Source organism: Hemiscyllium ocellatum, chromosome 24 (assembly GCF_020745735.1).
Source record: "Hemiscyllium ocellatum isolate sHemOce1 chromosome 24, sHemOce1.pat.X.cur, whole genome shotgun sequence".
Classification (NCBI taxonomy): Eukaryota; Metazoa; Chordata; class Chondrichthyes; order Orectolobiformes; family Hemiscylliidae; genus Hemiscyllium; species Hemiscyllium ocellatum.
Window position 1 is genome coordinate 28,707,971 of NC_083424.1, and position 27,850 is coordinate 28,735,820.

Below are 27,850 nucleotides of genomic sequence, written 5' to 3' on the forward strand. Positions count from 1 at the left end.
CCACACTGACATGTGGTTAGCCCAAGAGAGGACAGCTGCACTTAGTTTTCCATTCTTACCATTTATGACACCCATACCTTTGGTAATACTCCATACTGACAGGAAAATCTGCTGCTTGACATTTACAACATTTGGACAGATACACAAATAGGAAAGGTTTAGAGGAATATGGGCCAAATGAAGAAAGTGGGACTAATTTTAGTTTGGGAAACTTGGTCAAGTTGCACCAAAGGATGTGTTCTGTGCTCAGAGATGTTGACACAGGTCTGGAGCAGTGGGGCTTGAAGCCAGGCCATCCGGCTCAAAGATAGGGACACTAACATGGTGTCAAAAGTGCATCTCCCTCCCAGTGCCCTATATTACTTGTTCCCCTAGATCCCTTGTTTAATGCAATACTTTATATCAAAATAATTTTTAAATGTACCCAGCAGCTGTTAATGGTTTTGTGAATTCATGCAGAGAACACATAAAAATGATATAATCTAGATGAAAACAGAGTGGAATTCCTCTAATACTATTAATGAAAGTGAACAATGTATGTTATTTAAATAAAGAAAACTTTATAGAATTGTCAGTGACAAAGGACGAATGCAGCACTGTCAATGGTCTAAAATACTGCATTAAATACTATTTTCCATGTTGGTTTGCTAAAGTTTAAGTTTGATGTTTGACTTTGTTGAGAATCAAAGTCAAAAACGACCACATGCTTCAACTGTTTGGTACAACTTTTAGCTGAACATCATAATTATGGTGCCAGAAATATTGAAAATGAATTAAAAGTCACAAGATTATCTGTATAAAATACACTGGGAGCTGAAATCAGTCTGCACAAGCAAGAAACAGGTGATATTGAATCAACAGCTCCTTTTACATTGTGCCCATTTTTTTCCAGGTAAAATTACTTTAAGCTTATCTAGAGCACACTTCTGAAGACCAATTATTGTGCTACAGAAACTTCTATCCTGCTAATACTTAAGGAATCTATATATTTGTCAAAGCAAATACAGTGAATAGATCACTTTCTTATATCCAAGGACAAGCCACCTTGGATCTTGGCTGCAGGAATAGGCAGAGAGCTGTAGACATCTCTGTCAGCATTTTCTGGCATTTCAGCTGTCATGAACCAATAAAAAGAAGCAGTTTATTTCTTTATTGGTTTAAACATTTAACTTTTGCACCAATATGCTGCAATCAGGAGCCCTTTCTGATGAGGAAGTTAAGTTAGACAGTATACATGATTTGGAGATGCCGGTGTTGGACTGGGGTGTACAAAGTTAAAAATCACACACCACCAGGTTATAGTCCAACAGGCTTAATTGGAAGCACTAGCTTTCAGAGTGCCGCTCCTTCATCAGATGGTTGTAAACACATCAATTAAACCCGTTAGACAATAACCTGGTGTTGTGTGATTTTTAACTTTAAGTTAGACAGTGACTGAGTTATGAAAGGAAGAATGAAAAGAAGTTGAATTTTCCCTGGAGTGTGATGTTTAGTCCTATAAAATCAGTAGATTGTTTCCTAACAGAAGGTCACTTGATCTTAGAATCCCTAGTGTGGAAGCAGACAATTTGGCCTATCAAGTCCACACAAAATCTCTGAAGAGTACCCCACCCTATTCCCTGTAACCCTGCATTTCCCATGGCTAATCCACATAGCCTACACATCCATGGACATTGAGAGCAATTTACCATATCCAATCCACCCAACCTGCATATCTTTGGACTGTGGGAGGAAACCAGAGTATGCAGAGGAAACCCACTCGGACTTGGGAGAATGTGTAAACTCCACACAAAGTCGCCAGAAGGTGGAATTGAACCCAGGTCCTTAGTGCGTAGAGACAGCAGCACTGAGACACTGTGTTGCCCATCTTCTTTCTATTTCTTTGGACACAGCATAATTCATTTGCGTCTGGCTCCAAAATCATGCTTGCATTTGGTTATTTCTCTGAGCAAGGCAGAACAAGCAGAAAAGATTTGCAGCTGTTCAACAAAATGAATTAAAAACTTATTGTTAAGATGTGTCATATTTGTAGTGCTTTAGCAGCTTTCCTGATTGCTCATTTTGAAAGGCTGTGGTGGACTTGAGTGATGTAGATGATAAGATATTAGTTTTATTTCCCATTTGGTGCAGAAGGGAATGTGTTCAACTGGCAGTGGTCAAAGGTACAGGCATTGGCATCCGGAGACAATGGGTGGGGGAGGGGGAATATCGGCTGCCTTGCTCAGAGAAATAACCAAGTGCAATCATGATTTTGGAGCCAGATGCAGATGAATTATGCTGTGTCCAAAGGAATAGAAAAAGATGGGCAGATTCACAGCTCCTGGAAACTGAAGAGGAGCGGATGGAGCTCAATATTATTTCCACAATGTTGAATAGCCCGCTGGTATTTAAGGTCAGGATATTTAACAAAAGAAATTTGAAAAAGCCACCTGAAGGTTAGGAGCCATGTTTGTGTAACCCTTTTGTGGGAGGGAGGTCATATTTCAATTTCTCCCCCATTCTTCAGAAAGAGAAGCTTTAGGTCAACACTAAACGGAAATGAGTTTCAGGGGAAAAGAAAATTTCAAAATGACATCTTCCTATTTCAAATAAGTAATCAATGAAATGTGAGAGAGAGAGAGAGAGAGAGAGAGAGAGAGAGAGAGAATCCTGATCGCCAAGGGAAGGGCTGGAGTCCAGGACTGAGTGAAGGGGTTGGGATGAACAAACTTCACTTCAGGTGGGACACGCTCCATGCTGGCTTCAGAATTCAGTTGAATATGGAGACTGGAAATTGGTTGTCTTTTAGCCTGGGTATGTTTTTTGGAGCAGGAGGAGTGTTTTATTTCGTCTCAGAAACCACATTTGATTGGAGGAACATGTTGCTCCTTGCAACATCATCCAGTTGCACTTAACTAGAAGCACACTTGTGTTAGATGAGCCTGCTGTAGGCACTTGTGAAACTATATTCTTCATACAAGTCTATGCTTTCAGAAGCAAAAGAAAAAAGGGGGAAATAGTTACTTTTAAAAAGTGCTTTAGTGCCATTAAACTGCGATTGCTTGTAGTGACAGGTTATACTGTTACTTCTCACAATTTAAAGCGTGGTTGACCTGAAAGCAGCTGCTATTTTACATTATTTTACAAAATAAACATTGAACGTAAAAATATGTTCAACCGTAAAAGTTTCATGAGACGCAGGGAGCACGAAATCCAACAGCAACAGTGATGGTTAAGTGATGTTGAGTGACATTAGCACAAGAATAAAACTTGCTGGAAATACACAACAGCATGTTAGCATCAAATTACATTTCAATGACAGCTCATAAATCATGAAGATATACCCTTTCAAAACACCCTCTTGGCTTCACCCTACATAGGTGCTGTGATTCCATTAGTCTATGCAGCTTTTTTGATTCAAATGGTCAGTGTTTACAATTTTGTAATTTTTGTATGGAGTTATTTTTTAATGTGGATGAAATGCCTGATTCTACAGATCACTAAAGACTTTTACTCTTCTTGCATCTGACGATTTATTTGGTGTGTTAGCAATGCATTTCTAGCCTGGAATATCTTGGTATATGGCAACATAACTTTCGAGGGATGTGAGAAATATCCCCTTATCATAAAATGTTTTCAGTGAGAATGTATCACAATTACAAATAAATTTGTTAAAAGCTATGACTAATTATATTACAGTATATGCAGCCCAGTCTGGCACACTGATGTCCATTAACCTCTGTAGGTAATGACTGTCAAAGAAGCAAGCATTGTTTCTGCTTCCTCTTTTTGTTTTTCTTCTTCTTGATGGCATTTAAAGCTGCACTTGAAGCTTCTCTGAAGATGTCCTCTATGTTCTCACGGAATTTAGCTGAACATTCCAAGTACATGACTGCGTTAATCTGGCGAGCAGTCTCTTCACCCTGAAAACAACAAAAATGAGAATCTGTTTCTTTTCTCTCTCCCCTTTCCACACACTTTTTTGTTTGTTGCCATTCAGCTCACAGCTACAGCCTCGCAGTGGAGAGAGCTTTGTGGTGGATTTATCTCACGTAGCCCCGTAACGTGGTGTCATTCTTCAGGGGACTTGCCAACTCCTCCTCTTCACCTGAGAATATTTTCTGCCCCAACACTGACTTATTATCATATGGAAATAACCTACCTGAAAGATCACTGTCGAAGGGGATTGACTAAGTTTTTGAAGTGGAATAAAGTACAGGACTATTGAGACGGATCAAAGATCCAGTTTGGACATAATGGGCTGCATGACCTCCTGCTATGCATATAAGACGCTTTGATTCATTACAGGGCGAGCTGGTCAAAACATAACTGGCAAAATCAATCAAGCAACAATATAATTTAAGACCAGGGTTCCAATTTTAGCTGCCTGACTGGGAGTCCATGCTTGGAGAGAGACAATCATTGCTCAACCTGATGAGAAAACATATCTTTCTTTGTATCCCAAGTCTAAAACAATTGAAATGCAAATAAAATAGGAACAATTTTGTTTGGGTAGAGAACAGGTAGAAAAAGGTATGTTAAGAAATAACTTGCACTAAAACATTATAATAAAGTGCATCCAAACCCACAACTTCTACCACTTAGGACATGACTAGCAAATGCTGGAGAGTACCTACAAGTTCCCCTCCAAACTGTATTCTGTACTAGCTTAGAACTACATTGCCACTGGGTCACAATCCAAGATTTCCCTCCCTAACAGTGCTAAGAGTGTATCTACATCACACAGACTGCAGGAAGACAGCTCACCATCATGTTCTCGAAGACAAATAAGGAAGGGCAATAATTGCTGGCCCAGACAGTAACACCCATGAATAAAAATAAACTTTGGTGTATTGGAAATTTTTAAGCAGATAGAGTATCTGAAACATCAGAATTAGCTTGGTCTAAAAGTACTATTTATTAACCACAAAGTAAACTTGTGCTTTCAGCAATGTACTTTCAGTGTTAACTTTGGCACAGTGGTAGTACCTTTACCTTAAAGTTGGAAGGTCTTATGTTGTAATCCATGCTCGAGACTTGAGGTTATCATGTAGCCTCATTTCCCAATCCATAATTAAAAGTATTGAGTTTACTCTGAAACAACCCAACAGTGTATTATGCTACATTTTAAAAAATAAAACCTGTTAAGTTGTGAATGTGAATGATGCTTTCTTTGGTTCCATTTTCAATATATGCAGTCTTTTGACTTTAAGGATATATGAACCTTAAGTTTCACTTTTCTCAGAACTTTACCTTTTACTTTTTCCTTAGTGTCCCACTATTTTGCTTCAACATTTTCTTCTTTCTCAGTTTTTCTCATTTCTTTTAACAGTTTCTATCATTTCTTTTTTTACTTTCAGTTCCTTTTTTAAAAATGACTTACTTCACGTCAGCGATTCGGTACTTGCCCAGAGGCCAAGCTTTGGGATAGTCACTAATCCTTACAAGTCAGGAAAACGGAATGGAAAAATTAAAAATCACCTGAAGGAGCAGTGCTCCAAAAGCTAGTCCTTCCAACTAAACCGGTTGGATTATAACCTAGCGTAGTGTGATTTTTAAACTTTGTACACCTCAGCCCAACACCGGCATCTCCAAATCATGAATGGAAAAGGAGAGACCAGGTTTCAATAAAAAGTGGGAACAGCTAGGTAAGAGGGTTTTAACATCGCTACAACAGAATGGTTACAGTAGAGAAAGTAATCATTTGGCTCTCTGAAGGAGTAATCCAGCTAATCCCACTTCCCTTGCTACATAACCCAGAAAATGTTTCCCCATCAAGTACCTCATCACTTACTATTAACATATCGGATTGTCTTTTGAAGGTCTCAATTGAATTGGCCTCCACCACCCTTTCAGGCAGTGATCATAATCACTCAGTGGTTTACAAAGTATTTCCCCATGTTGCCTTTGATTTTTTCAACCAATCATTTTAAATCTGTACCCTTTCAGACTTATACCAATGGGGACCATTTCCTTCCAACTATTATGTCTAGACCCCTCAATTTTGAACATTTCTATCAAACCTCCTTATTTATTATTGCTCCATCCAAATTCTCACTATCCAAAGCTTGTTTGGATCAAGAGGGTCTTCTTTTACTTAACATTCCTTTGGGTAACTTCAGATTTATGTTTATGGAAAACATTGCTTCTATCTCATTGCCAAAGGTGCACTGGCAGTGACTGCTCCACTGAACACTTTTTAGTAAATAGAAGGGTGAGAGGGGAAGGACATAAAAGGGATCTAAGGGGGATCTTTTTTCACGCAGAGAATGGTGTATGTATGGAATGAGCTGCCAGATGAAGTGGTGGAGGCTGGTACAATTACAGCATTTAAAAGGCATCTGAATGGGTACATGAATAGAAAGGGTTTAGAGGGATATGGGCCAAATGTTGGCAAATGGGACTAGATTAGGTCGGGATCTCTAGTCAGCATGGACGAATTGGACCAAAAGGTCTGTTTCCATGCTGTACATCTCTAGGACTCTAATTGCTACTCCAAGTGAAAGGTCTGGAAATTATGGTAAAACTGGCCACCCTTGATAACCCAAAGTTAGACTGAAGGATAAGAAAATGACAATATCAAACTTATTTGATTGCTAATGCATCCTAAACACTGGAGACTTGTACAGCTGAAGTCCATGATTGCTATTCAAACATATCACAAACACCTCTACTTTTCAATAATTTTTAAACACTCAAAGGTTTTTTTTTTATTAGACTTACAGTGTGGAAACAGGCCCTTCGGCCCAACAAGTCCACACCGACCCGCCGAAGCGCAACCCACCCATACCCCTACATATTACCCCTTACCTAACACTACGGGCAATTTAGCTTGGCCAATTCACCTGACCCGCACATCTTTGGACTGTGGGAGGAAACCGGAGCACCCGGAGGAAACCCACGCAGACACGGGGAGAACGTGCAAACTCCACACAGTCAGTCGCCTGAGTCGGGAATTGAACCCGGGTCTACAGGCGCTGTGAGGCAGCAGTGCTAACCACTGTGCCACCGTGCCGCCCACAAAGGTTGTGTTGTGAATACAGTTTTCATCTGCCTCTCAAGTCTTATTTTGACTCCTTGTCTCTGTAAAATTAGCTGATGTAAACTATAGTGACAAAAATTATCTTGGCATCCTAAGATTTGAGGGAATTATAAACAAAAAGCTAATTTTTGATAAGGATTATTCCTTCCTCTCTCTACATCAGTACTTATATGTTGACTTTCTTAATTACCTGGAATTATCTTGCCATTATCTCTCCGTCTATATATTCTGTGCCTGTGCACTGCCCTCCACTTCACCTGACAAAGGAACTGTGCTCCGAAAGTTTGTGATTTCAAATAAACCTGGTGAACTGGTGTCTTGTGACTTCTGACTTTGCCCACCCAAGTCCAACACTGGCACCTCCATGTCATGCCCTTCACAAGATGGCAGCCAACCTTCTTGACAGTCCACGTGGTGAAGAAATGATATTCAGGAGAGAGTTCTACGATACCATGATGATGAAGGAAAGGCAACATATGTTTAACTCAGGAGGGTAATTTGAAGGTTGTGATGTTCTAATGCACTCAGTCTCTGAAAGTATTCAGACGTAGTTGTTGATTAAAGGACAGGATCTGGCTATTTAGTGATTCCTTTGCATTCAAACTGCTTTCCATGATATGTCTCAAACATAAATAGGAACCTGCACAGCTCATTAACAAGGCAACACTTTAAATGTCAGAGAGAAAGTGGCCAAGAGAAATTGTACTGAGCGTGGGGTCCTAGAAAAGCACAGCGGGTCAGGCAGCATCCGAGGAGCAGGAGAACTGATGTTTTGGGCGTAAGCCCTGAGTCGATTCTCCTACTCGTCAGATGCTGCCTGACCTGCTGTGCTTTTCCAGCACCACACTCTCGACTCTGATCTCCAGCATCTGCAGTCCTCACTTTCTTCAAGAGAAATAGAAGAAATGCCAAATGTCACAATCAGCAAGTGAGCTAGAAGTGAGATGAGGAGAAATGTCTTTACTCGGAGAGTTGTTAGGATTTGGAATGTGCTGCCTGGGAGAATGGTGAAGGTGGGTTCCATAGGAAGCTTCAAAAGAGAGCTGGCTATATATGTGAAAGTGAAGAAGTTAGAGCATTAGAGAGATAGGACTGGTGAATTGGATGGTGAGTGGGACTAGTTGGGTATCTGTTTCAGAAACCTGTATAGATATGATGGATTAAATGGCCTCTTGTTTTGTAAAGTTTTATGATTCTAAATTTACAGTTTGAACATTCATTTCTTTAGTAATAATTTTTTTTGTGTTGTTTTAAGGTACTAAATGCAGGCAGAACTTGATAATTAGATCTATCTCGTTTGCTCAGTTTAAGATAATTTCAATTTATTAAAAAAAGACACAATGTCCCTTTTTGAAGAATTAGTTTGGAAAGCAGCAAAGGCATGGGTTTTAGTTTGACCCTCCATTTCAATCATACTGACATAATTCAGTCACTCTACCTCGTTATATGTGATTGGTTCTTGCTGGGCAGCTCTCAATCTTCTCAAACGTTCTTTGTCCATTCGCAGGTCTGTTTTGCAACCGATCAGGAATATAGGCACCCCCTTGCAAAAGTGACTTACTTCTGGGACCCACTATCATTATTGAGGAAATACAAGAAAAAAAACATATACACCTTAACATCATTTTTGGACATGCGCAGCATTTTATATTTCTTCAGAATTGTTTCACAACATCACTGCAAAACATGGATGAGTTACTCGTGCTTCAGGAGCTTTTATTTATTCTTTTGATAAGAACCAACAGCCCAGTATTTCCTGCCAAGTTAACAATGCTCACCATGATTAAATTGTAAATAGAAACTTGAGGAAATGAAAGAATACGCCATAAATTCTGATTCACCGCAATTTGTGACAACTTGCCATTAGCCTTATGAAAACGGCAACACACCCTCGTCCTTTGAGAGTTTCATAAAAACATAGCTGCACTTGCACATTATTTATGAAGTCAACTCACTACAGGAAGTTAGTGTGGAGGAGCTAGGCCGAAACAGTTTCCAGGAACGAGGGAGTTTATCTACAAACTTAGATTGGAGAAACCGGGGCTGTTTACCATGCAGCAAAGAAAGCTGAATGGAAATCTGAAAAAGGGGTACAAGATTTAGACAAGATAAATTTCTCAAACACCTGAAGGTATCAGGACTCGGTGACACAGACTTCAGGTTTTGGGCAAGATACAAGATTCTTCTGGCAAGGAATGCAAGGAAGAATTTAATACTTGGAGAGAGAATGTTGTCTACGAAGGTCAGAGACTAAATTTCAAAAGGAAATTAGTTGGGCAATTTAGGGAAATAAACTGTACAGGGCTTTGGAATTTACCATATTTCTGCTGTTCATGACTGGGAGTGCAACAATCAGAAAATTCTATAAAATCAGGTTTTGCAGTGCTGCAGCACAGAGGTATAATGCACTGCATTACATAAATTCAGAGGCAGCTTTACACCTAAAATATTTCTCCTAATTCTCCTATTAACATTAACAGCGAATGCTGAGTCCAGGTGAGGCACATGCCCACAACATCGCCCTCACATATGGATGGAAAGTGCTATTGGCAGACAGAGAAATGATCCCCTCCCACCAACCTTTATATTTAGGCTTATCAAAGATTACAAAGGGCCAACGGATCCAGGAATGGCAAATGGCATTTAATTTAGATAAATGTGAAGTGTTGCATTCTTTTAAGACCAACAAGGGCAGGAATTAAAATAGATGGCATGGTCCTGTGGAGGGTTGTAGAACAGAGACTCCTAGGGTTTCATGTTCATAGTTTCTTGCATCACAGGTAGATAGAACAGTAAAGGCGGCATTTGGCACACTTGTCTTCATTGCTCAAACCAGTGAATTTAGGAGCTGGGACGTCATGTTGCAGTTGTACAGGATGTTGGTGATGCCATTTGCTAGATCTAGGGTTAGGAGTTTAAAACTAGAGAGAATAGTTTTAAGGTGAGATGAGAAAGATTTAAAAGGGACCTGAGGGGTAATCTTTTTCCACACAGAGGGTGGTTCGTATATAGAATGAGCTGCCAGAGAAAGTGGTAGATGCAGATAGAGTTACAATATTTAAAATTCATTTGGACAGGTATACGAACAGGAAAGATTTGGAAGGATATGGGCCAAATGCAGGGAAAAATGGGACTAGTTTAATTTGGGAAACTTGGTCAGCATGGATAGATTGGACTGAAGGGTCTGTTTCCATGCTGTCCGACTCTAGGATATTGTGTTGGGCTTCCAGGAAGTGGGTGAAAGAAATTTAAAAATTATTCATCCAGCAAAAGGTGATTACAGTCAATTATTAATTGCAGAGATATGGTAAAGCAAGTGAACAGTAACTACCATGATTTTGCTTCTGATGAAAATAGAAAACATGATTAGCTTCCTCACCTTAATACGGACATTCTCAAAACTTGTGGGGTTTGTGACATCATAACAGATTAAGAAGATGTGTGTATCTTGGTAGGAGAGAGGGCGGAGCCTGTCATAATCCTCTTGACCTAAATAAAACAGCAAAGTTACCACCACAAAATAATGCATGTTAGTTTGAAATTGGTTTACTTGAAACCATTTATTGAGTTAATAACGGCTTGTCCGGGCAAGATGTTTCAAACATAGGAGCACCGTGACACAAATAAATGCAAAGAAACCTACTGTTGGGATAATGCTGCCATTTTTATTGCAGACAATCCCCCTCCACCATAATCAACTGATTTTTGTTTCTTGAGACTGTGTGTGGGGTAGCAATTGTCGTGAAAATATAAATATACACCTCTACCAGTAATCAGGGAATAGAAACCCAGACCGATTTCCATTAGCCAAAGAATATGAAGTAGCAAGACTTTCCACTTCTTCTTAGCTAAAATCAGCAAAGTCAGTACAAATCAAAGATCAAGGACATGATCCTCCAAATAAAAGCAATGTACTTCAGATTGCTTGAAATCAAATAAAAATAGAAAGTGCAGGAGAAACAAAAGTAGTTTGACAGCATCTGTTTCTCTCTCCACTGATACTACCTGACTAGCTGAGTTTCTCCAGCACTTTATGTTTTTATTCCACAATCCCCCAGCTCTTTGGAGCTTGAAACTAGCTTTATAGTCTATCAGCTGAGCCTCTTTCCATCTAAACATTACAGGGTGGCATGGTGACACAGTGGTTGGCACTGCTGCTTCATAATACCAGGGACCTAGATTCAATTCCAGCCCTGGGGACCGATGTGGAGTTAACACGTTCTCAGTATCTGCATGGGTTTCCTGGAAACGCTCTAGTTTCCTCCCACAGTCCAAAGGTTGTGTGAACTGGCCATGCTAACTTGCCCATAGTGTCCAGGATGTGCAATAGGTGGGATGCTCTTTGGAAGGCCGGTGTGGACTCAATGGGCCAAATTGCCTGATTCCACACTAAAAATATCATGAACAGAAATAAGCTATTCAGCCCATCAAGCCCAACCTGCCATTTAATACAATCATGGTTAGAGACAAAAAAACTGCAGATGTTGGAATCCAGCTTCCTGCCTGTCTACTTTGGAAGAACACATTAAGCCCAGCAGCATCAGGAGGTGGAGAAGTTGACATTTTGGTGTTACACCCAAAACGTTAACCTCTCCGCCTCCTGATGCTGTCTGGTTTGCTGTGTTCTTCCAGCCTCCTGCCTGTCTACATTTAATACGATCATGGCTGACAGAACACTTCAATGCCTTTTACTCATACCAACCCCGTGGCACTGCATTCCACTGGTAATCAGGAATCTATCAATCTCTAACTCAGGTATAAACAAAGTTTAGGCTCCAAAGGTTCACAACTCTGAGTAAAAAAAACAAATTCTCATCTTGGTCCTAAGTGCCATCACCCTTATTTTTAAATTGTGCCTCCTGGTCTTGCTGAATTTTGAAACCACAACATAAAACCAATATCGAGGGTTTTTTTTTGGGGGGGTGGGGGGGAGAGAAAGAGAGAGAGAGAGAGAGAGAAAAGAGTTCATTTTAACCTACTACATGACTTACTTATGTATTAATGCCCTATTTTAACATTTACCAAAACAATCTTTCACACTGTTCATGATAAAAGATACACCATTCTATATGACGCAGAATGCAATATCTTGTGATTGCAAGATTGTGCAATAGCAGATTAGACTGTAAGCTCTCTCTTTATATGTAAAAAGCATGGTTCTCAAGCTTATTCATTTTCAATGGAGATTTCCCACATTGTTTCGAAGTATGGAGACACATACACCCTCTAAGATAATACATGGCTTGGAAAAGGTGGACGCTAGGAAATTGTTTCTGTTAGGCGAGGAGACTAGAACCCATGGACACAGCCTTAGAATTAGAGGGGGTCAATTCAGAACAGAAATGCGGAGACGTTTCTTCAGCCAGAGTGTGGTGGGCCTGTGGAATTCATTGCCGCGGAGTGCAGTGGAGGCCAGGACGCTAAATGTCTTCAAGGCCGAGATTGATAGATTCTTGTTGTCTCGAGGAATTAAGGGCTACGGGGAGAATGCTGGTAAGTGGAGTTGAAATGCCCATCAGCCATGATTGAATGGCGGAGTGGACTCGATGGGCCGAATGGCCTTACTTCCACTCCTATGTCTTATGGTCTTAACAAGGAGACCAGCTTAAGTGCCTGCCAATCAGCACTCTAGGAGTGTGGGTAAGTTTCTCAGCCTGTTACAGGCCTCGACACTGGAAACACAGGTTAAAGAAGAACAATCAGTGATGTGGAGGTGTCATTTTTAACCTCTTATCATGCATGGGAATTCCAGGGAGCAGGGAATCAGTGGAGTTGGGAAATAAGAGCCAATTCCACCATTCCCCAAACCTGGCCAGCCAACCACCATAGTTTCCATGGGAAAGTAAGTAATAGGGGAGGTTTCACATTGTGGTGTTGATACCACAATTAATTGATCTCTAAGGGCCTTAATCGTTAGCAGATCGTGACGTTGCCCGTGGACATTCTTGCTCAGGCATAATTGCTGAGGTAGTGAGGAGGATGGCAGTCTCACTTCAGGGCCAACCCACCTAATTATTCTCCTTCACACCACCTCCAGGGAGGGAAAAGTCATGCCCTCTGACTTTGGGTCAAAAGAGTATCATTAAAGATGTAAACATAACTATTGGCAAGACATGTCAGAGTGTCGACATGGATATTACCAATACTCGTGGGGACACCACCCACCATGTGCGCTGCGGGTACTCATGTGACTTGGCCAACATTGCATATCTCATATGGTGCAGGCAAGGATGCCCCAAGGCACAGTATATTGGCAAGACCAAGCAGATGCTACGACAACAGATGAATGGATACCGCGCAACAATTGCCCGAGAGGGATGTTCCCTTCCAGTTGGGAAACACTTCAGCAGTCAAGGACATTCTGCCTCAGGATCTTCAGGTGATCACCCTCCAAAACGGACTTCGGGACAAGCAACAATGCAAAGTGGCCAAGCAGAGGCCGATAGGCAAGTTCGGTACCCATGAAGATGGCCTCAACCAGGTCCTTGGGTTCATGTCACACTGTAGGTGACCCCACTACACTATAACTTTCTCACACATACGCTTAGACACACGCACATACACCCCACCGGAGAGGCCTGCGCGCGCGCGCGCGCACACACACACACTCTCTCTCTCTCTCTCTCTCTCTCTCTCTCTCTCTCTCTCTCTCTCTCCCTCACATGCACACAAGTCAATGAGGTGAATGTACTTGCAGACACATTCTATTTTGTTTTAAACGCACACAATCCACAGGCAGTCAATCCATGTAACATTTTATAAATTTCTACTTTGGAAATAGAACCAGTCTGACTCAAGATTGAAATACAGACAGACTTTAACCTTGCACCTTTAATACATTGTCTGAGCTGAGATGTCACTTTTCTTTTTAATAAAACCTTATGTTATCTCAAGAATGTGATTTGAAAGTAGTTCTGGAGTTTACATATTAATGAACCGAAACCAACAACCCATTCTAAAAGATGAAAGACTTAATAGGAATCTAGATTTGTTCAATATATCGCATCAGTTGCATGACACCGTAACCTTTTGCTATAAATTCTGTGTCTTATGATCCTGCTCCACAGCTACCTGATGAAGGAGCAGCACTTCGAAAGCGAGTGCTTCCAAACCTGTTGGACTATAAACTGGTGTTGTGTGATTTTTAACAAATATAAACAAAGTGCACCACCTCAAACATTACTTGTGTTTTTAGTGAAGAAAATATTGCTTCAGAGACATGATAAAAATGCACAATGGGCAGAAAGTCTATGATAGTCACTTATTTTGATTAATTCAAGTTTTAATTGCTTTTCAGAAAACATAAAATAATTGGAAGACATTAATAGACAGACATATACTACTTATAAAATATGGGTCCATTTAATGTGAGTCTCAAAAATTATAGTCCAAAACAAGGTTAATAGATCAAGAAGATATTTATACTTGGTACAAAGCCCAAAACTAGGGTCACAATAACAATGTAGTCACTAATAATTCTAATAAGGAATTCAGTAAAAAATTCTTTACCCTAAGAGCAATTAGAGTGTGGAATATAGAGTAGTTGTAACAAATACTATAGATACAGTTACAGGCAATAAAGAAAGGACATGGGAGTGAAAGAGCTCAAAGGAAATAGTGATAAAGTTAGATGAATTGGGACAAGATAAATGTAAACAATGATATAGTCTGATTGGGCTGAATGGCCTATTTCAGTGTTGTGAACTCTAGGTAACGAATGTATATACAAGTAGGTTTGAAAGGAGATAAGGAGGAAAGGAAGAAATTCTAATAATGAATAATAAGAAACTTCTATCAAAAACAAAAATGTCGCATGCTGAAACAACATACCTACAGAATTACTTTAAGGTTAAGCAACAAAGGTTTTTGAAATGCAAACAAAAGACAATCTTCAGAGGAAATGAATTCTCTTGCAGAGACAGGAAGAGGTGTGAAAAAACCTATTCATCTGTCTCTCTGCAACAAATGCTAACCACATCCCTTTCCTCACATCATTTCAGTGAATTGAGTGAAGAATAAATTGTGGATATACAGATCTGTCACCATTTCAGATTTTTTGAGACCATTTCCACAGTGCTGCAACTGCAGTTCCTTTAAGTGTACCTTCTCCTTTATCGTCTAAAGTGGTAATTTTTTTTCGCTTATGTTAGCAGAATTGTGTACATGATGGCTGACAGTTATTCTGCAATGATAGCACTATTAGGCATAGGTGGAGAAGTAGGCCATTCAGCTGACTGAGTTTGCACCACTTTTGGCATTGTCTGACCTGATCATCTTCAATTCCACTTCCCTGTATTTCTCCCATAACCTTAATTCCCTTACTAATGAAAAAAATCATTCTTTCTCAACCTTGAAAATATTTAATGACTCAGCCTTAATAGTCCACTGCAGTAAAAGAACTGATTCACCAGCCTAAAAAAAAATTCCTCTTTATCAGTCTTAAATGGCTGAATCATTATTCTGAGAATATGACTTCCTAGACACTCCCACATAATCAAACAACCTTCTCTGGATCTACCCATTAAGGTGTCCTCTCATTCCCCTAAATACTAACAAGGACAGGCCTCACCTTCTCAACCTTTCTTCAAACAAAATGGCTCCATACTTCATGAAGTTTCTCTGAACTGTCTCCAATGCCAGTGTATCTTTCCTTAGATAAACTGCTCACAGTGCCCAAGCTTTTGTCTGACCAGTGGCTTTTTAGCCAAACTTCCCAACTTTTACATTTCATTCCGCTTAAAATAAAGGCCTGACCTTGAAGGCCCGATCTTGAAGAAAGAAGTTTGACGCTCAAAGGTAGAAGACAGAGGGTGGTGTCGAAGGGTTGTTTTTAAGACTGGAGGCCTGTGACCAGTGGAGTGCCAAAAGGATCAATGCTGGGTCCTCTGCTTTTTGTCATTTACATAAATGATTTGGATGCGAGCAGAAGAGGTATAGTTAGTAAATTTGTAGATGACACCAAAATTGGAAGTGTAGTGGACAGCAAAGAGGGTTACCTCAAATTACAACAGGATCTGGACCAGATGGGCCAATGGGCTGAGAAGTGGCAGATGGAGTTTAATTCAGATAATTGCGAGGTGCTGCATTTTGGGAAAGCAAATCTTAGCAGGACTTATACACTTAATGGTAAGGTCCTAGGGAGTGTTGCTGAACAAAGAGACCTTGGAGTGCAGGTTCATAGCTCCTTGAAAATGGAGTCACAGGTAGATAGGATAGTGAAAGCAGCGTTTGGTATGCTTTTCTTCATTGGTCAGAGTACTGAGTATAGGAGTTGGGAGGTCATGTTGCGGCTGTACAGGACATTGGTTAGGCCACTGTTGGAATATTGTGTGCAATTCTGGTCTCCTTCCTATCGGAAAGATGTTGTGAATCTTGAAAGGGTTCAGAAAAGAGTTACAAGGATGTTGCCAGGGTTGGAGTATCTGAGCTATAGGGAGAGGCTGAACAGGCTGGGGCCATTTTCTCTGGAGTGTCGGAGACTGAGGGGTGACCTTATCGAGGTTTACAAAATTATGAGGGGCATGGATAGGATAAATAGAAAGTCTTTTCCCTGGGGTTGGGGAGTCCAGAACTAGAGGGCATTGGTTTAGGGTGAGAGGGGAAAGATATAAAAAGAGACCCAAGGGGCAACTTTTTCACGCAGAAGGTGGTACGTGTATGGAATGAGCTGCCAGAGGATGTGGTGGAGGCTGGTACAATTGCTACATTTAAGAGGCATTTGGATGGGTATCAGAATAGGAAGGGTTTGGAGGGATATGGGCCGGGTGCTGGCAGGTGGGACTAGATTGGGTTGGGATATCTGGTCGGCATGGACGGGTTGAACCGAAGGGTCTGTTTCCATGCTGTACATCTCTATGACCTATCCCAACTTCAGATTTGCCAAAAACCTAAAGACTGTTATTACGGAACGCAATGCAGCAGCTTTTTGCGCCTGACAAGTTCCCAGGAAATTTAAATGCACAATTAAGTCTCCTTTCCTAATGTTATTAGTTGAGGCATGAATTCTGAGCCCAACACCAGGAAAACTTCCTGCTCTTCTCCAAATGTCTGAACAGCCAGGAGGGATCTCATTTTGTCCTCTTGTGCTTGTGTATCCAGGAGAAAAATAAATCATTGGGTTCATTCAAAAGTCATCGCTCTGATAATATAGCACTTATCAGTGCCACAGTAAATTTTCCTTCCAGGTTCCTCAAATCCTATAAAGTGATTTGAAATCTTCTGAATCAGGTGATAAGGCTTCCCAATAAGCTAGGCCATACCACAGATTCTTTCTAGATTTAATACCTCAGAGTTTGGTGGTGCATTTGATTCACTGATGTCCTTTAGGGAAGGAAATCTGCCATTCTTACCTAGTCTGTCCTACATGTGACTCCAGACCCAAAACAAGGTGGGCCAACGGCAATGGTAGCAGACTTTTCAAGATGGCAGGGCCGGCAAGGCAATATCTCAGAGGAGGGCGGGCAGCCGCAGTGGGGCCCTCAGTGAGGCTGCAGCGGCGGCGGCCTGGTCTGGCAGCGAAGCCAGGGATTGCCTGTTGCATTAGACCCAGAACAGGGACTCCTGCTGTTAGTGAGGTGGCTGTAGCAGAGGGATCATGGTCTGCCCTGGGCCCGGCGGCAAGGGAGCCAGGAACTCCCGGTTGCTATATCAGTGTAGCTTCAGCATGGGACCTAGCATCAATGAGATGGGCCTAAAGAGTAGCGATTCCTGCATTGGTGGGTCTGGCACAGGTGGCAACGAGGTGGTGCGGGAAGAGTGGCAGCGCAGGGCTCAGGACTCTTTTTTAGTTATATCTTTTAACCTTTTTATTCTTAAACCATTCAAAATATTGCCAGATTGCGGCAACTGTTGAAGCTTTTCACTGAATTTTGCTGGTTTTTTTCACTGTAAAATGCAAGTTACAATAAATCATTCAGCATAGACTCTTCACTCCCCTCTGATATTATCCCAACAAACCACTCAGCTCAAGGACACTAGGGAAGAGGAATAAATGCTGGTCTTGCTAATGACATCCACTCCCATGAAAGAATAAAAAGTTTCACCCTTCAAAATAATGGATATCAAACAGTTCAGACTTTATTAGCTAAATGCACTATTTATGAACTTGTATTTAGAAGGTGACACCTAGCATCAAAATCACTTATTCCAGGTTTTAAAATTTATGCGCAATGGGTCCCTGTAATAGGTTAATTAGCAATCGGAAGAAACATTTATATCTTCTGATCGATTATTAAGAGACATCCTATTTTGTGAATGGCAAGTTCAGCTCTTTCTTGTCATGCAAGGGTAACTCCATTACTGTATTATAATGTATTATCGTTTTAGCATCTTTCAACTGATCAAATATTAGAATTTCAGAAAGACAGCAGCCCTTCTGCATATTTCAACAAGGGGACTGAATCTAGCAGTTGGTTGGGTGTTAAACCATATCAGTTAGGTCTTCTGTGATCATCAGTTTAGGACATTACACGTCAATGGCTTCTGAAAAGTTAACAATGCCCTTGAATTTGGCCAAACACAACAGACAGATTATATTCTGTACAATTACCAAACAGTATGACAAAAGCCAGGTGAGAGATGCAGTCACAGTTTGCTGTCAGAGAATCACTTACATCTTAGTACATTTACCAACACGTTATTCACCAAGTTAAGTTCTAACTAAATGAAACAAGCAATTTAAACTTTGAGAAAATTTGACATCCTTTACTGATTGTTTTGTTATAATCAAGTCCTAAAGTTCTGGGGACTTTCCAGAGTATTCTTGCAGTGCACTACTTTGTGGTGAGCTTTCTACCGTCAGTGCTGAAAGGAAATCAATGTGGATCAATGTTTACAAAATCACAAATTAAAAGGAAACAACCACTTTACAAGAGAGAGTCATGGACTGTACTAAGTTGAAGAGAGCAACCAGAGGAGACATAACAACATTGCTGCACTATTTTATAGTTGAAAACATTCGGGCACAAATACGATCTCAAATATATAAAAATACAAAGCCTGTTCAATTTGAAAAAAACTGGTCAGTCTTCTGTTTATGGACTGTAAAAATGAGATTTGAAAAAGTGAAATTTGAAGGATAAATTTTTAGAGGGAAAGCACTATTAAACAATAGCTTACTTGGTAAAGGCAATGTTATAACTCACCCATCCAGACAATGCAGCACTGGCTTTATTTCTAGTCTCTGCCGATTTAGCTAATTCTAATGGAGGCAAGGGCAGTAGCCTTCATCCTTGAGAGTTAGAGGGGGAAATATATCTCTTGTGTTTTTGTTCCTGATCACTTTCCAATACCTCCTGCTGGAATGTGAGGGCAGATGTCAGCTGAGGACAGAAACTCATGCTATTCATGCTGGAATAGTCTGCAACCTGGGATATCCAGCCTCATATTTATAGAATAGTTAGCTGGACCAGGTGTGGGAGAGTGACTGCTCCTCAAGAAATTGTACCCAGACCTTTACAGAGAGGTGGAGCAGTTTACCTTCTCCCTGATTTCCAAAAGTAATTTATTCAACTATTCCCCACGTCTGCACCAAACACCAGAGAAATATCTGGAAATCTCACAACACAGGACCTTCAGTGCAGCAAGAAAAAAAAATTGGGAGAATTGCAGCGACAGGCCCATGATTTTTCAATGTACACAGTCTACATTGTGACCATGTGCTGCATTATCTTCCCAAGTTTTCTTTGCATATCATTCTAATACCTGAGCATTAATGTCTAAGTAGATTCTACACTGCACCTATCCTCTGTTTGTCCTTGAAAGACAACTTTTCTCCTTGGACTATAAACAAAAAAAAGAGAAAAGGATACTACTTTAAACCAAGGAAGCTGGGTAAAAAGGTGTTTACAGTTTTAAAAAGAATTTATGGAATGCATTGAGAATTGTATGCACAATATTGTCTTATTCCAGCAATGGGGAGAATGTTAGATGGTACGTGCACGTGTGTTCAAGCAGTTCTGCTTAGAGTCAGTTTTTGTTTTAATTGTTTTTGCTGATTAGAGCTCAGCATAGTACCAAATTCTTGAATCATTCCTGGTCATGTGCATGTGCAAAGAAAATGCATCTATATCTCCTTCTCTCCTTCTGCTGTGAAAAAGTAACATAAGATCTCATGGTAGCTGTATGCACTCACTGCTTTACTATAAATGGCACTCTCTGCAAATTCCTTTGTTGAAAGGAAAAGAAGGGGAAAAACAAATCACCCGAAATACTGAAAGGGCAAATTCTTAGCCAGTGAATGAAAGACTGAGAAACAGCTTTCCCATAACCTCACAGCTTCATCAAAGAGTTGAAAGGAACGGAAAGGAAACAATTCAAAGTTTGCGATTCAAATTAGTGAGTGAATTGTGCATCTTTGAATTTTTTGCCCTTCCCCACCTATAAATACTTATGTTTTGTCTTGTCTTTGTGTGGCTATTTATACATGAATTGGAATATTTAAAGTTTAAATTATGGAGTTATAAGTTAGCAATTCATGTTTCTTTCTGCAGTTGGTTAAAAACAATTTGATTACAATAAACAATTATTTTCTTGTTTATGGAAACACCTGGTTGGCATTTTTTTAAAACCTGAATTAGAGAGTTAGGTAAAATTGGACAGTCTACAGGAATAGTGTCAGAATACTGAAGCATAGCAAATATTGTCCCTTTGTTCAAGAAGGGGAGTAGAGACAACTCTGGTAATGATAGACCAGTGAGCCTTACTTCAGTTGTGGGTAAAGTGTTGGAAAGGATTAGAAGAGATAGGATTTATAATCATCTAGAAAGGAATAATTTCATTAGGGATAATCAACATGGTTTTGTGAAGGGTAGGTCGTGTCACAAACCTTACTGAGGTCTTTGAGAAGGTGACCAGACAGGAGGATGAGGGTAAAGTGGCTGATGTGGTGTATATGGATATCAGTAAAGCATTTGATAAGGTTCTCCACGGTAGACTTGCAGAAAATACGGAAGCATGGGATTGAGGGTGATTTAGTGGTTTGGATCAAAAATTGGCTCGCTGAAAGAAGACAGAGGGTGATGTTGGAAATATTCACCTTGGAGCTCAGTTACTAGTGGTGTACTACAAGGATATGTTTTGGGCCCATTGCTGTTTGTCATTTTTATAAATGACCTGGATGAGGGCGTAGAAGGATGGGTTAATAAATTTGCAGCTGAAAATGTGTTGCTGGTTAAAGCACAGCAGGTCAGGCAGCATCCAAGGAACAGGAAATTCGACGTTTCGGGCCAGAGCCCTTCATCAGTAAGGGCTCTGGCCCGAAACGTCGAATTTCCTGTTCCTTGGATGCTGCCTGACCTGCTGTGCTTTAACCAGCAACACATTTTCAGCTCTGATCTCCAGCATCTGCAGACTTCACTTTTTACTTAATAAATTTGCAGATGACACTGAGGTAGGTGGAGCTGTACACAGTGCGGGTGGATGTTACAGGTTACAGAGGGACATATATAAGCTGCAGAGCTGGGCTGAGGTGTGGCAAATGGAGTTTAATGCAAAGAAAAGTGTGAAGTGATTCACTTTGGAAGGAGTAACTGGAATACAGAATACTGGGCTAAATGGTAAGATTCTTGTTCATGTGGTTGAGCAGAGAGATCCCAGTGTCCATGTGTATTAATCCCTGAAAATTGCCACCTAAGTTGATAGGGTTGTTAAGAAGCTTTTATTGGTAGAGGGATTGAGTTTCAGAGCTATGAGGTCATGTTGTAGTTGTACATAACACTGGTGTGGCCGCACTTGGAGTACTGCATATAGTTCTGGTCACTGCATTACAGGAAGGATGTGGAGTCATTGGCAAGGGTGCAGAGGAGATTTACCAGGATGTTGCCTGGTATGGAAGAAAGGCTGAGGAACTTGGGGCTGTTTTCATTAGAGAGAAAAAGGTTGAGGGGTGACTTAATAGAGACATACAAGATGATCAGAGGGTTAGATAGGTGCACAGTGAGAGCCTTTTTCCTCGGATGGTGATGGCCAGCACAAGGGGACATAGTTTTAAATTGAGGGGTGATAGATATAGGACAGATGTCAGAGGTAGGTTCTTTACTCAGGACAGTAGTAAGGGTGTGGAATGCCCGGTCTGTAACAGCAGTAGATTCGCCAACTTTAAGGGCATTTATATGGCCATTGTATAAACATATGGATGATAGTGGAATAGTGTAGATTAGAAGGGCTTCAAATTGGTTTCACAGGTCAACACAACATCGAGGGTCGAAGGGCCTGTACTGTGCTATAATGCTCTATGTCATAGTTTAATCACATTTTTATATTTGTAACGAGTCAATAGTGGGGCTTGATTTCCCGTGCACTACCTCAGTAATCACTGAAACCCTGGTTACTGTTTATCTGTTTCAGCTTATGATGCTAATCATAGCATCGCAACAAGGCCTTAGGAATTTGGTTTTGTGCTATCAAGGTGGAATTTTAAGGGCGTGTTGCTGTGTTCTGAACTTTTGGTACCACTTCCCGCGGCACAAAAATAACCAGTTTATCTGCTGCAATATGAACTTCTGTAATGCGATTCTTCAGGATTTTTTTGGTTGTACATCACACACAAAAAGAATGACAGTTGAAAAGGATGATATCATTATCTCACTGAAAACTTTACATTCCTCTTCTAAGGCCGTCAGAAGAGAGATCTTGTTTCAGCACCAGCACCAAACATGCATTATAAAATGATTGTGTTCTGATTGTAGACAGCAACTGTTACAGCTGTAAAGAAAGCCAATTTGGTATAGGTGCAGATGAAGAATTTGTGGGCTGTAATGGTTAGCACACAATTAGATTAGTGTGTGAGAAACTGATTGGTGCATTCTCAAAAGGCATTCTAAAGCCACGGAGTATGCACAGGAGCCATAATACCAGAGATTACAAATATTAGTTAAATGGAGAGGTTACAGATTTTGGAAATATTCCCATGAGACCAGAGACAGCTAAGAAAATGTAATACATTTAAAATCAAAGAAGAAGAGTGCTTTGATAAATCAGACCACCTCCTTAATCTGGGGAGTCAGTCAAAAAGTTGTCAATTTAAAATTGTGACTAAAATATATTTTATGCAGTTTTTTATTTATAGAATGGTTCTGTTAATGGAAAAATGAAGCATGCAGAAATACAGACTATGAGGAATGCAGGGTAATGAGAACAATTGTGGATTGTTCCAGCATAAGAGTTGGTACTGATACAATGGGCCACATAGTGACATTCCAACTGGAATTTATAAGCAGCAGTACAATTTGTCTTTTCCTTAACAAGATACAATGCCCCAGGCCAGTTTACAAACCTAGCTCACTTCATCTGAGAAAGAACCTACTACTAACCTTGCCTGCAAGGTTGACTTATGCCCTAGATAAAATTCAGCACATTCACTCAACAATGAGGAAACTTAGAGTTTAGTTGTTAATGGGAAGGAAGCTGTGGGTTAGCAGTCCGAGTTTACTGTATTTTTAAATATGTCATATTCTTGATTGTTTGTGTAACATGTTTCATGTAACATGAACAAGAGAAACATTTCGGCACAATGAATGCATATAAAATACTTACTACACCACAGAGTCATACTATCACTGTATTCTAACAGATGAAAGGCTTAACAGACAATCAATTTTTCAATGTATAATGTTACATCACACTGCAAATTTTTGCTATAAATTCTGTGTTACGATCGAGCCCTCCGCTATCACCTGATGAAGGAGCGTCACTCCGAAAGGTAGTGTGCTTCCAATTAAACCTGTTGGACTATAACCTGGTGTTGTGTGATTTTTAACTAGAGTCATAGAGTCAGAGATGTACAGCATGGAAACAGACCCTTCGGTTCAACCTGTCCATGCCGACCAGATATCCCAACCCAATCTAGTCCCACCTGCCAGCACCGGGCCCATATCCCCCCAAACCCTTCCTATTCAGATGCCCATCCAAATGCCTTTTAAATGTTGCAATTGTACCAGCCTCCACCACATCCTCTGGCAGCTCATTCTATACATGTACCACCCTCTGCGTGAAAAAGTTGCGCCTTAGGTCTCTTTTTTATCTTTCCCCTCTCACCCTAAACCTATGCCCTCTAGTTCTGGACTCCCCCACTCCAGGGAAAAGACTTTGTCTATTTATCCTATCCATGTCCCTCATCATTTTGTAAGCCTCTATAAGGTCACCCCTCAGCCTCCGATGCTCCAGGGAAAACAGCCCCAGCCTGTTCAGCCTCTCCCCATAGCTCAAATCCTTCAATCCTGGCAACATCCCTGTAAATCTTTTCTGAATCCTTTCAAGTCTCACAACATCTTTCTGATAGGAAGGAAACCAGAATTGCATGCAATGTTCCAACAGTGGCCTAACCAATGTCCTGTACAGTCGCAACATGACCTCCCAACTCCTGTACTCAATACTCTGACCAATAAAGGAAAGCATACCAAATGTCTTCTTCACTATCCTATCTACCTGCAACTCCACTTTCAAGGAGCTATGAACCCGCACTCCAAGGTCTTTTTGTTCAGCAACACTCCCTAGCACCTTACCATTAAGTGTATAAGTCCTGCTAAGATTTGCTTTCCCAAAATGCAGCACCTCGCATTTATCTGAATTAAACTCCATCTGCCACTTCTCAGCCCATTGGCCCATCTGGTCCAGATCCTGTTGTAATCTGAGGTAACCCTCTTTGCTGTCCACTACACTTCCAATTTTGGTGTCATCTGCAAACTTACTAACTGTACCTCTTATGCTCACCGCCAAATCATTTATGTAAATGACAAAAAGTAGAGGACCAGCACCAATCCTTGTGGCACTGCACTGGTCACAGGCCTCCAGTCTGAAAAACAACCCTCCATTACCACCCTGTGTCTTCTGCCTTTGAGCCAGTTCTGTATCCAAATGGCTAGTTCTCCCTGTATTCCGTGAGATCTAACCTTGCTAATCAATCTCCTATGGGGAACCTTTTCGAACACCTTACTGAAGTCCATATAGATCACATCTACTGCTCTGCCCTCATCAATCCTCTTTGTTACTTCTTCAAAAATCTCAATCAAGTTTGTGAGACATGATTTCCCATGCACAAAGCCATGTTGACTATCCCTAATCAGTCCTTAACTTTCCAAATACATGTACATCCTGTCCCTCAGGATTCTCTCCAACAACTTGCCCACCACCAACGTCAGGCTCAATGGTCCATAGTTTCGTGGCTTGTCTTTACCACCCTTCTTCAACAGTGGCACCACGTTTACCAAGCCCCAGTCTTCCGACACCTGACCTGTGACTATCAATGATAGAAATATCTCAGCAAGAGGCCCAGCAATCACTTCTCCAGCTTCCCACAGAGTTCTCGGGTACACCTGATCAGGTCCTGGGGATTTATCCACCTTTACCAGTTTCAAGACATCCAGCACGTATTCAATTGGCTTGCCATTATGGTCTGAACCTTGTATGATGTCCTGCTGACAGGACCATAAGCAAGGTCCCCAGCCCACAAGGATGGATGGCAGGACCCTGGAGGCAAGATCAAGTGTGCACTTCAGTGGACAACAGCCCTCTCTCACTATGTATCGTCCCTTGAATGTGAATGTAAATTGAAGTACCATGCCTCCCCAGTTGCCCACTATATTTTACCAGTTGGTTAGAACAACTCTTGTTTGTTCCTCCAGTAATTGAGATCTTTGCAGCTCAGACAGGAACACACCCTGAGCTGGTCATTAATTGGCCACTTAAGGCCTTCAATTGGTAGCAAAGCAGGAAGGTCAATGCAGACCTTCCCAGTCAGAACATAGTTTTGGGGTGGGGGGGGGGGGCTGCGGGGGGCAGAAACAGGTGTGAAGACAGTGAGTTTCTGAGTTATCACCAACCCATCTAATTAAGTTGCCTTCCTTCTAAAGGCTTATCATCTCATTGACAGGAATATGTTCTGCCTTACAGTTCTAAAGTACTCCATTGACTAAGGAACTGTCACTCTCAGAGATTGAGAGAGATGAGATTTAAATGCAGATCCGCTCTGGTTTATGTCTCTCTATACAGGAGCATTGCAATCTGATATGGAATCTTCTGGTTTATCCAAAATCTTATGGATTGTACTCGCTGGAGTTAAGAATTTTGGGGGCGGGGTTTAGATCTGATTGAGGTATATAAAATGCTAAATGGGACTGATGAAGTGGTCATTGAACAGATGCTCCCCCCTGTGTGGGACAGTCTCAAACAAGGAGGTCATAGGTAGAGTGAGAGGAGGTAGGTTCAAGACTGTAATGAGGAGGAACTACCTCCGTCAGAGGGTTGTGAACCTTTGGAACTCACTGCTCCAGAGTGCAGTGGAGGCAGAGTCAAATCAACAGATTCAAGAAGAAAAAAAAGAGATATGTTTCTGTTGAAAAACAGGATAAAGGGTTATGGGGAGCAGGCAGGAAAGTGGAGTTGAGACCGGGATAAGATCAGCCACCGTCATGTAAAATGGCGAAGACTTGAATTGCCTATTCCTACTCCTAGTTTCTATGCTCCTGTGTAGACAGTGCAATGAGTCATTACTTTCAGCTAATTGCAAGATGTCCTATGCATCTCCAATGTGAATATCTGTAATTTGTGACAGATCAATATACTAAATTAATCTCTTTCTTGGAATAAAGACTATGTGCAACAATTCTTATCACTAATTGAAATCAGGAGAACTAAGACGACCCAAAGCAGTTAAACTCTCCTGCAGAATGGAGCTAAATTCCAGTGAATCTGTTTGAAACTGATTAGCACTTCACTTAATGGACGAGAAAATTCAGTTGATTATAATATCCACCTTCAAAATGATAATTAGTCAGTTCCTTCCTGTGGTTTATAAACTAAGTGCAACACAGTCAGGAAATGGCTTTGTAAATGTCAGACACTCCCACGTGTCAAGTTAAAATTTTAAAAAGGGGCTCAGGTACAACACCCATATCACCCAATAAAAAGGTGCTTTAGCATTCTTGTGTGGTTCCCAATTATTACACTACTCTTTAGATGCAGCCCATTTAATCTGGTCTATCCCTTTGAATTTAATTCAAAAGAGGTAAATTCGGAGATTAATTGCTCTGCGTGAAGCAAATTTTCAAGCGCTACTAAATTCCTGGATCCCTAGCAGAGAAAGGAATATGAAATTGCTACAGTTCTTTTTCTAAATACCCAAGATATTTAAAATTTCAAATATAGCAGATAATGTACAGAAACTGGATTGTCTATGTGAACAGCAGTGAAAATGTGTTGCTGGAAAAGTGCAGCAGGTCAGGCAGCATCCAAGGAGCAGGGGAGTCGACGTTCCTGAAGAAGGGCTCATGCCCAAAACGTCGACTCTCCTGTTCCTTGGATGCTGCCTGACCTGCTGCACTTTTCCAGCAACACATTTTCAGCTCTGATCTCCAGCATCTGCAGTCCTCACTTTCTCCTGTCTATGTGAACAAACAAAGTGCATGCAATGTAAATTTTGGTTATTAAAGTAAGACAAAATTAGCATGTATTAAATATTTCTGTCTGAGAATTCCTACTTTCACAAATGAACCATTAAACTCCAAGCAAGCAATCAAGCACAGTGAGCATCAGTAGTGGACAGACTCTCAATCAAGTTTAGAACAAATGAAACATTCAACAATACATTGATCTTATATCTTAGCTTCATCAAAGATAGTAGCATTGGTTTTGATCTTCCAGAACACTCTAAACTTTAGAACAACCCCTGCAGATTGGATGGTAGAAATTGTAAACCCACTGAGAAAAAGGAAGAGAAAATAGGGAACTGTAGACCAGGTAGCCTGACATGCAATCAGAGAACTTGTCAGAATTATTGGTCATGTGGTAATGATATTTAGAAATATGGATATACATTTGCAGAGTCAACATGGA

General features: G+C 40.8%; 1 protein-coding gene across 1 annotated transcript in view; it reads right to left on the reverse strand.

The window, feature by feature from the left end:
* Positions 1-540: 540 nt before the first annotated feature.
* Positions 541-27,850, reverse strand: part of rhof (ras homolog family member F) — a 42,709-nt gene continuing 15,399 nt past the window's right edge. The window contains exons 3-5 of the mRNA XM_060843636.1: positions 10,401-10,510; positions 8,460-8,594; positions 541-3,902 (exon numbers count right to left, since the gene is read on the reverse strand). Coding sequence (XP_060699619.1) covers positions 3,735-3,902; positions 8,460-8,594; positions 10,401-10,510 — 413 coding nt within the window. The 3' untranslated portion in view covers positions 541-3,734. The remainder of the gene's footprint in view (positions 3,903-8,459; positions 8,595-10,400; positions 10,511-27,850) is intronic.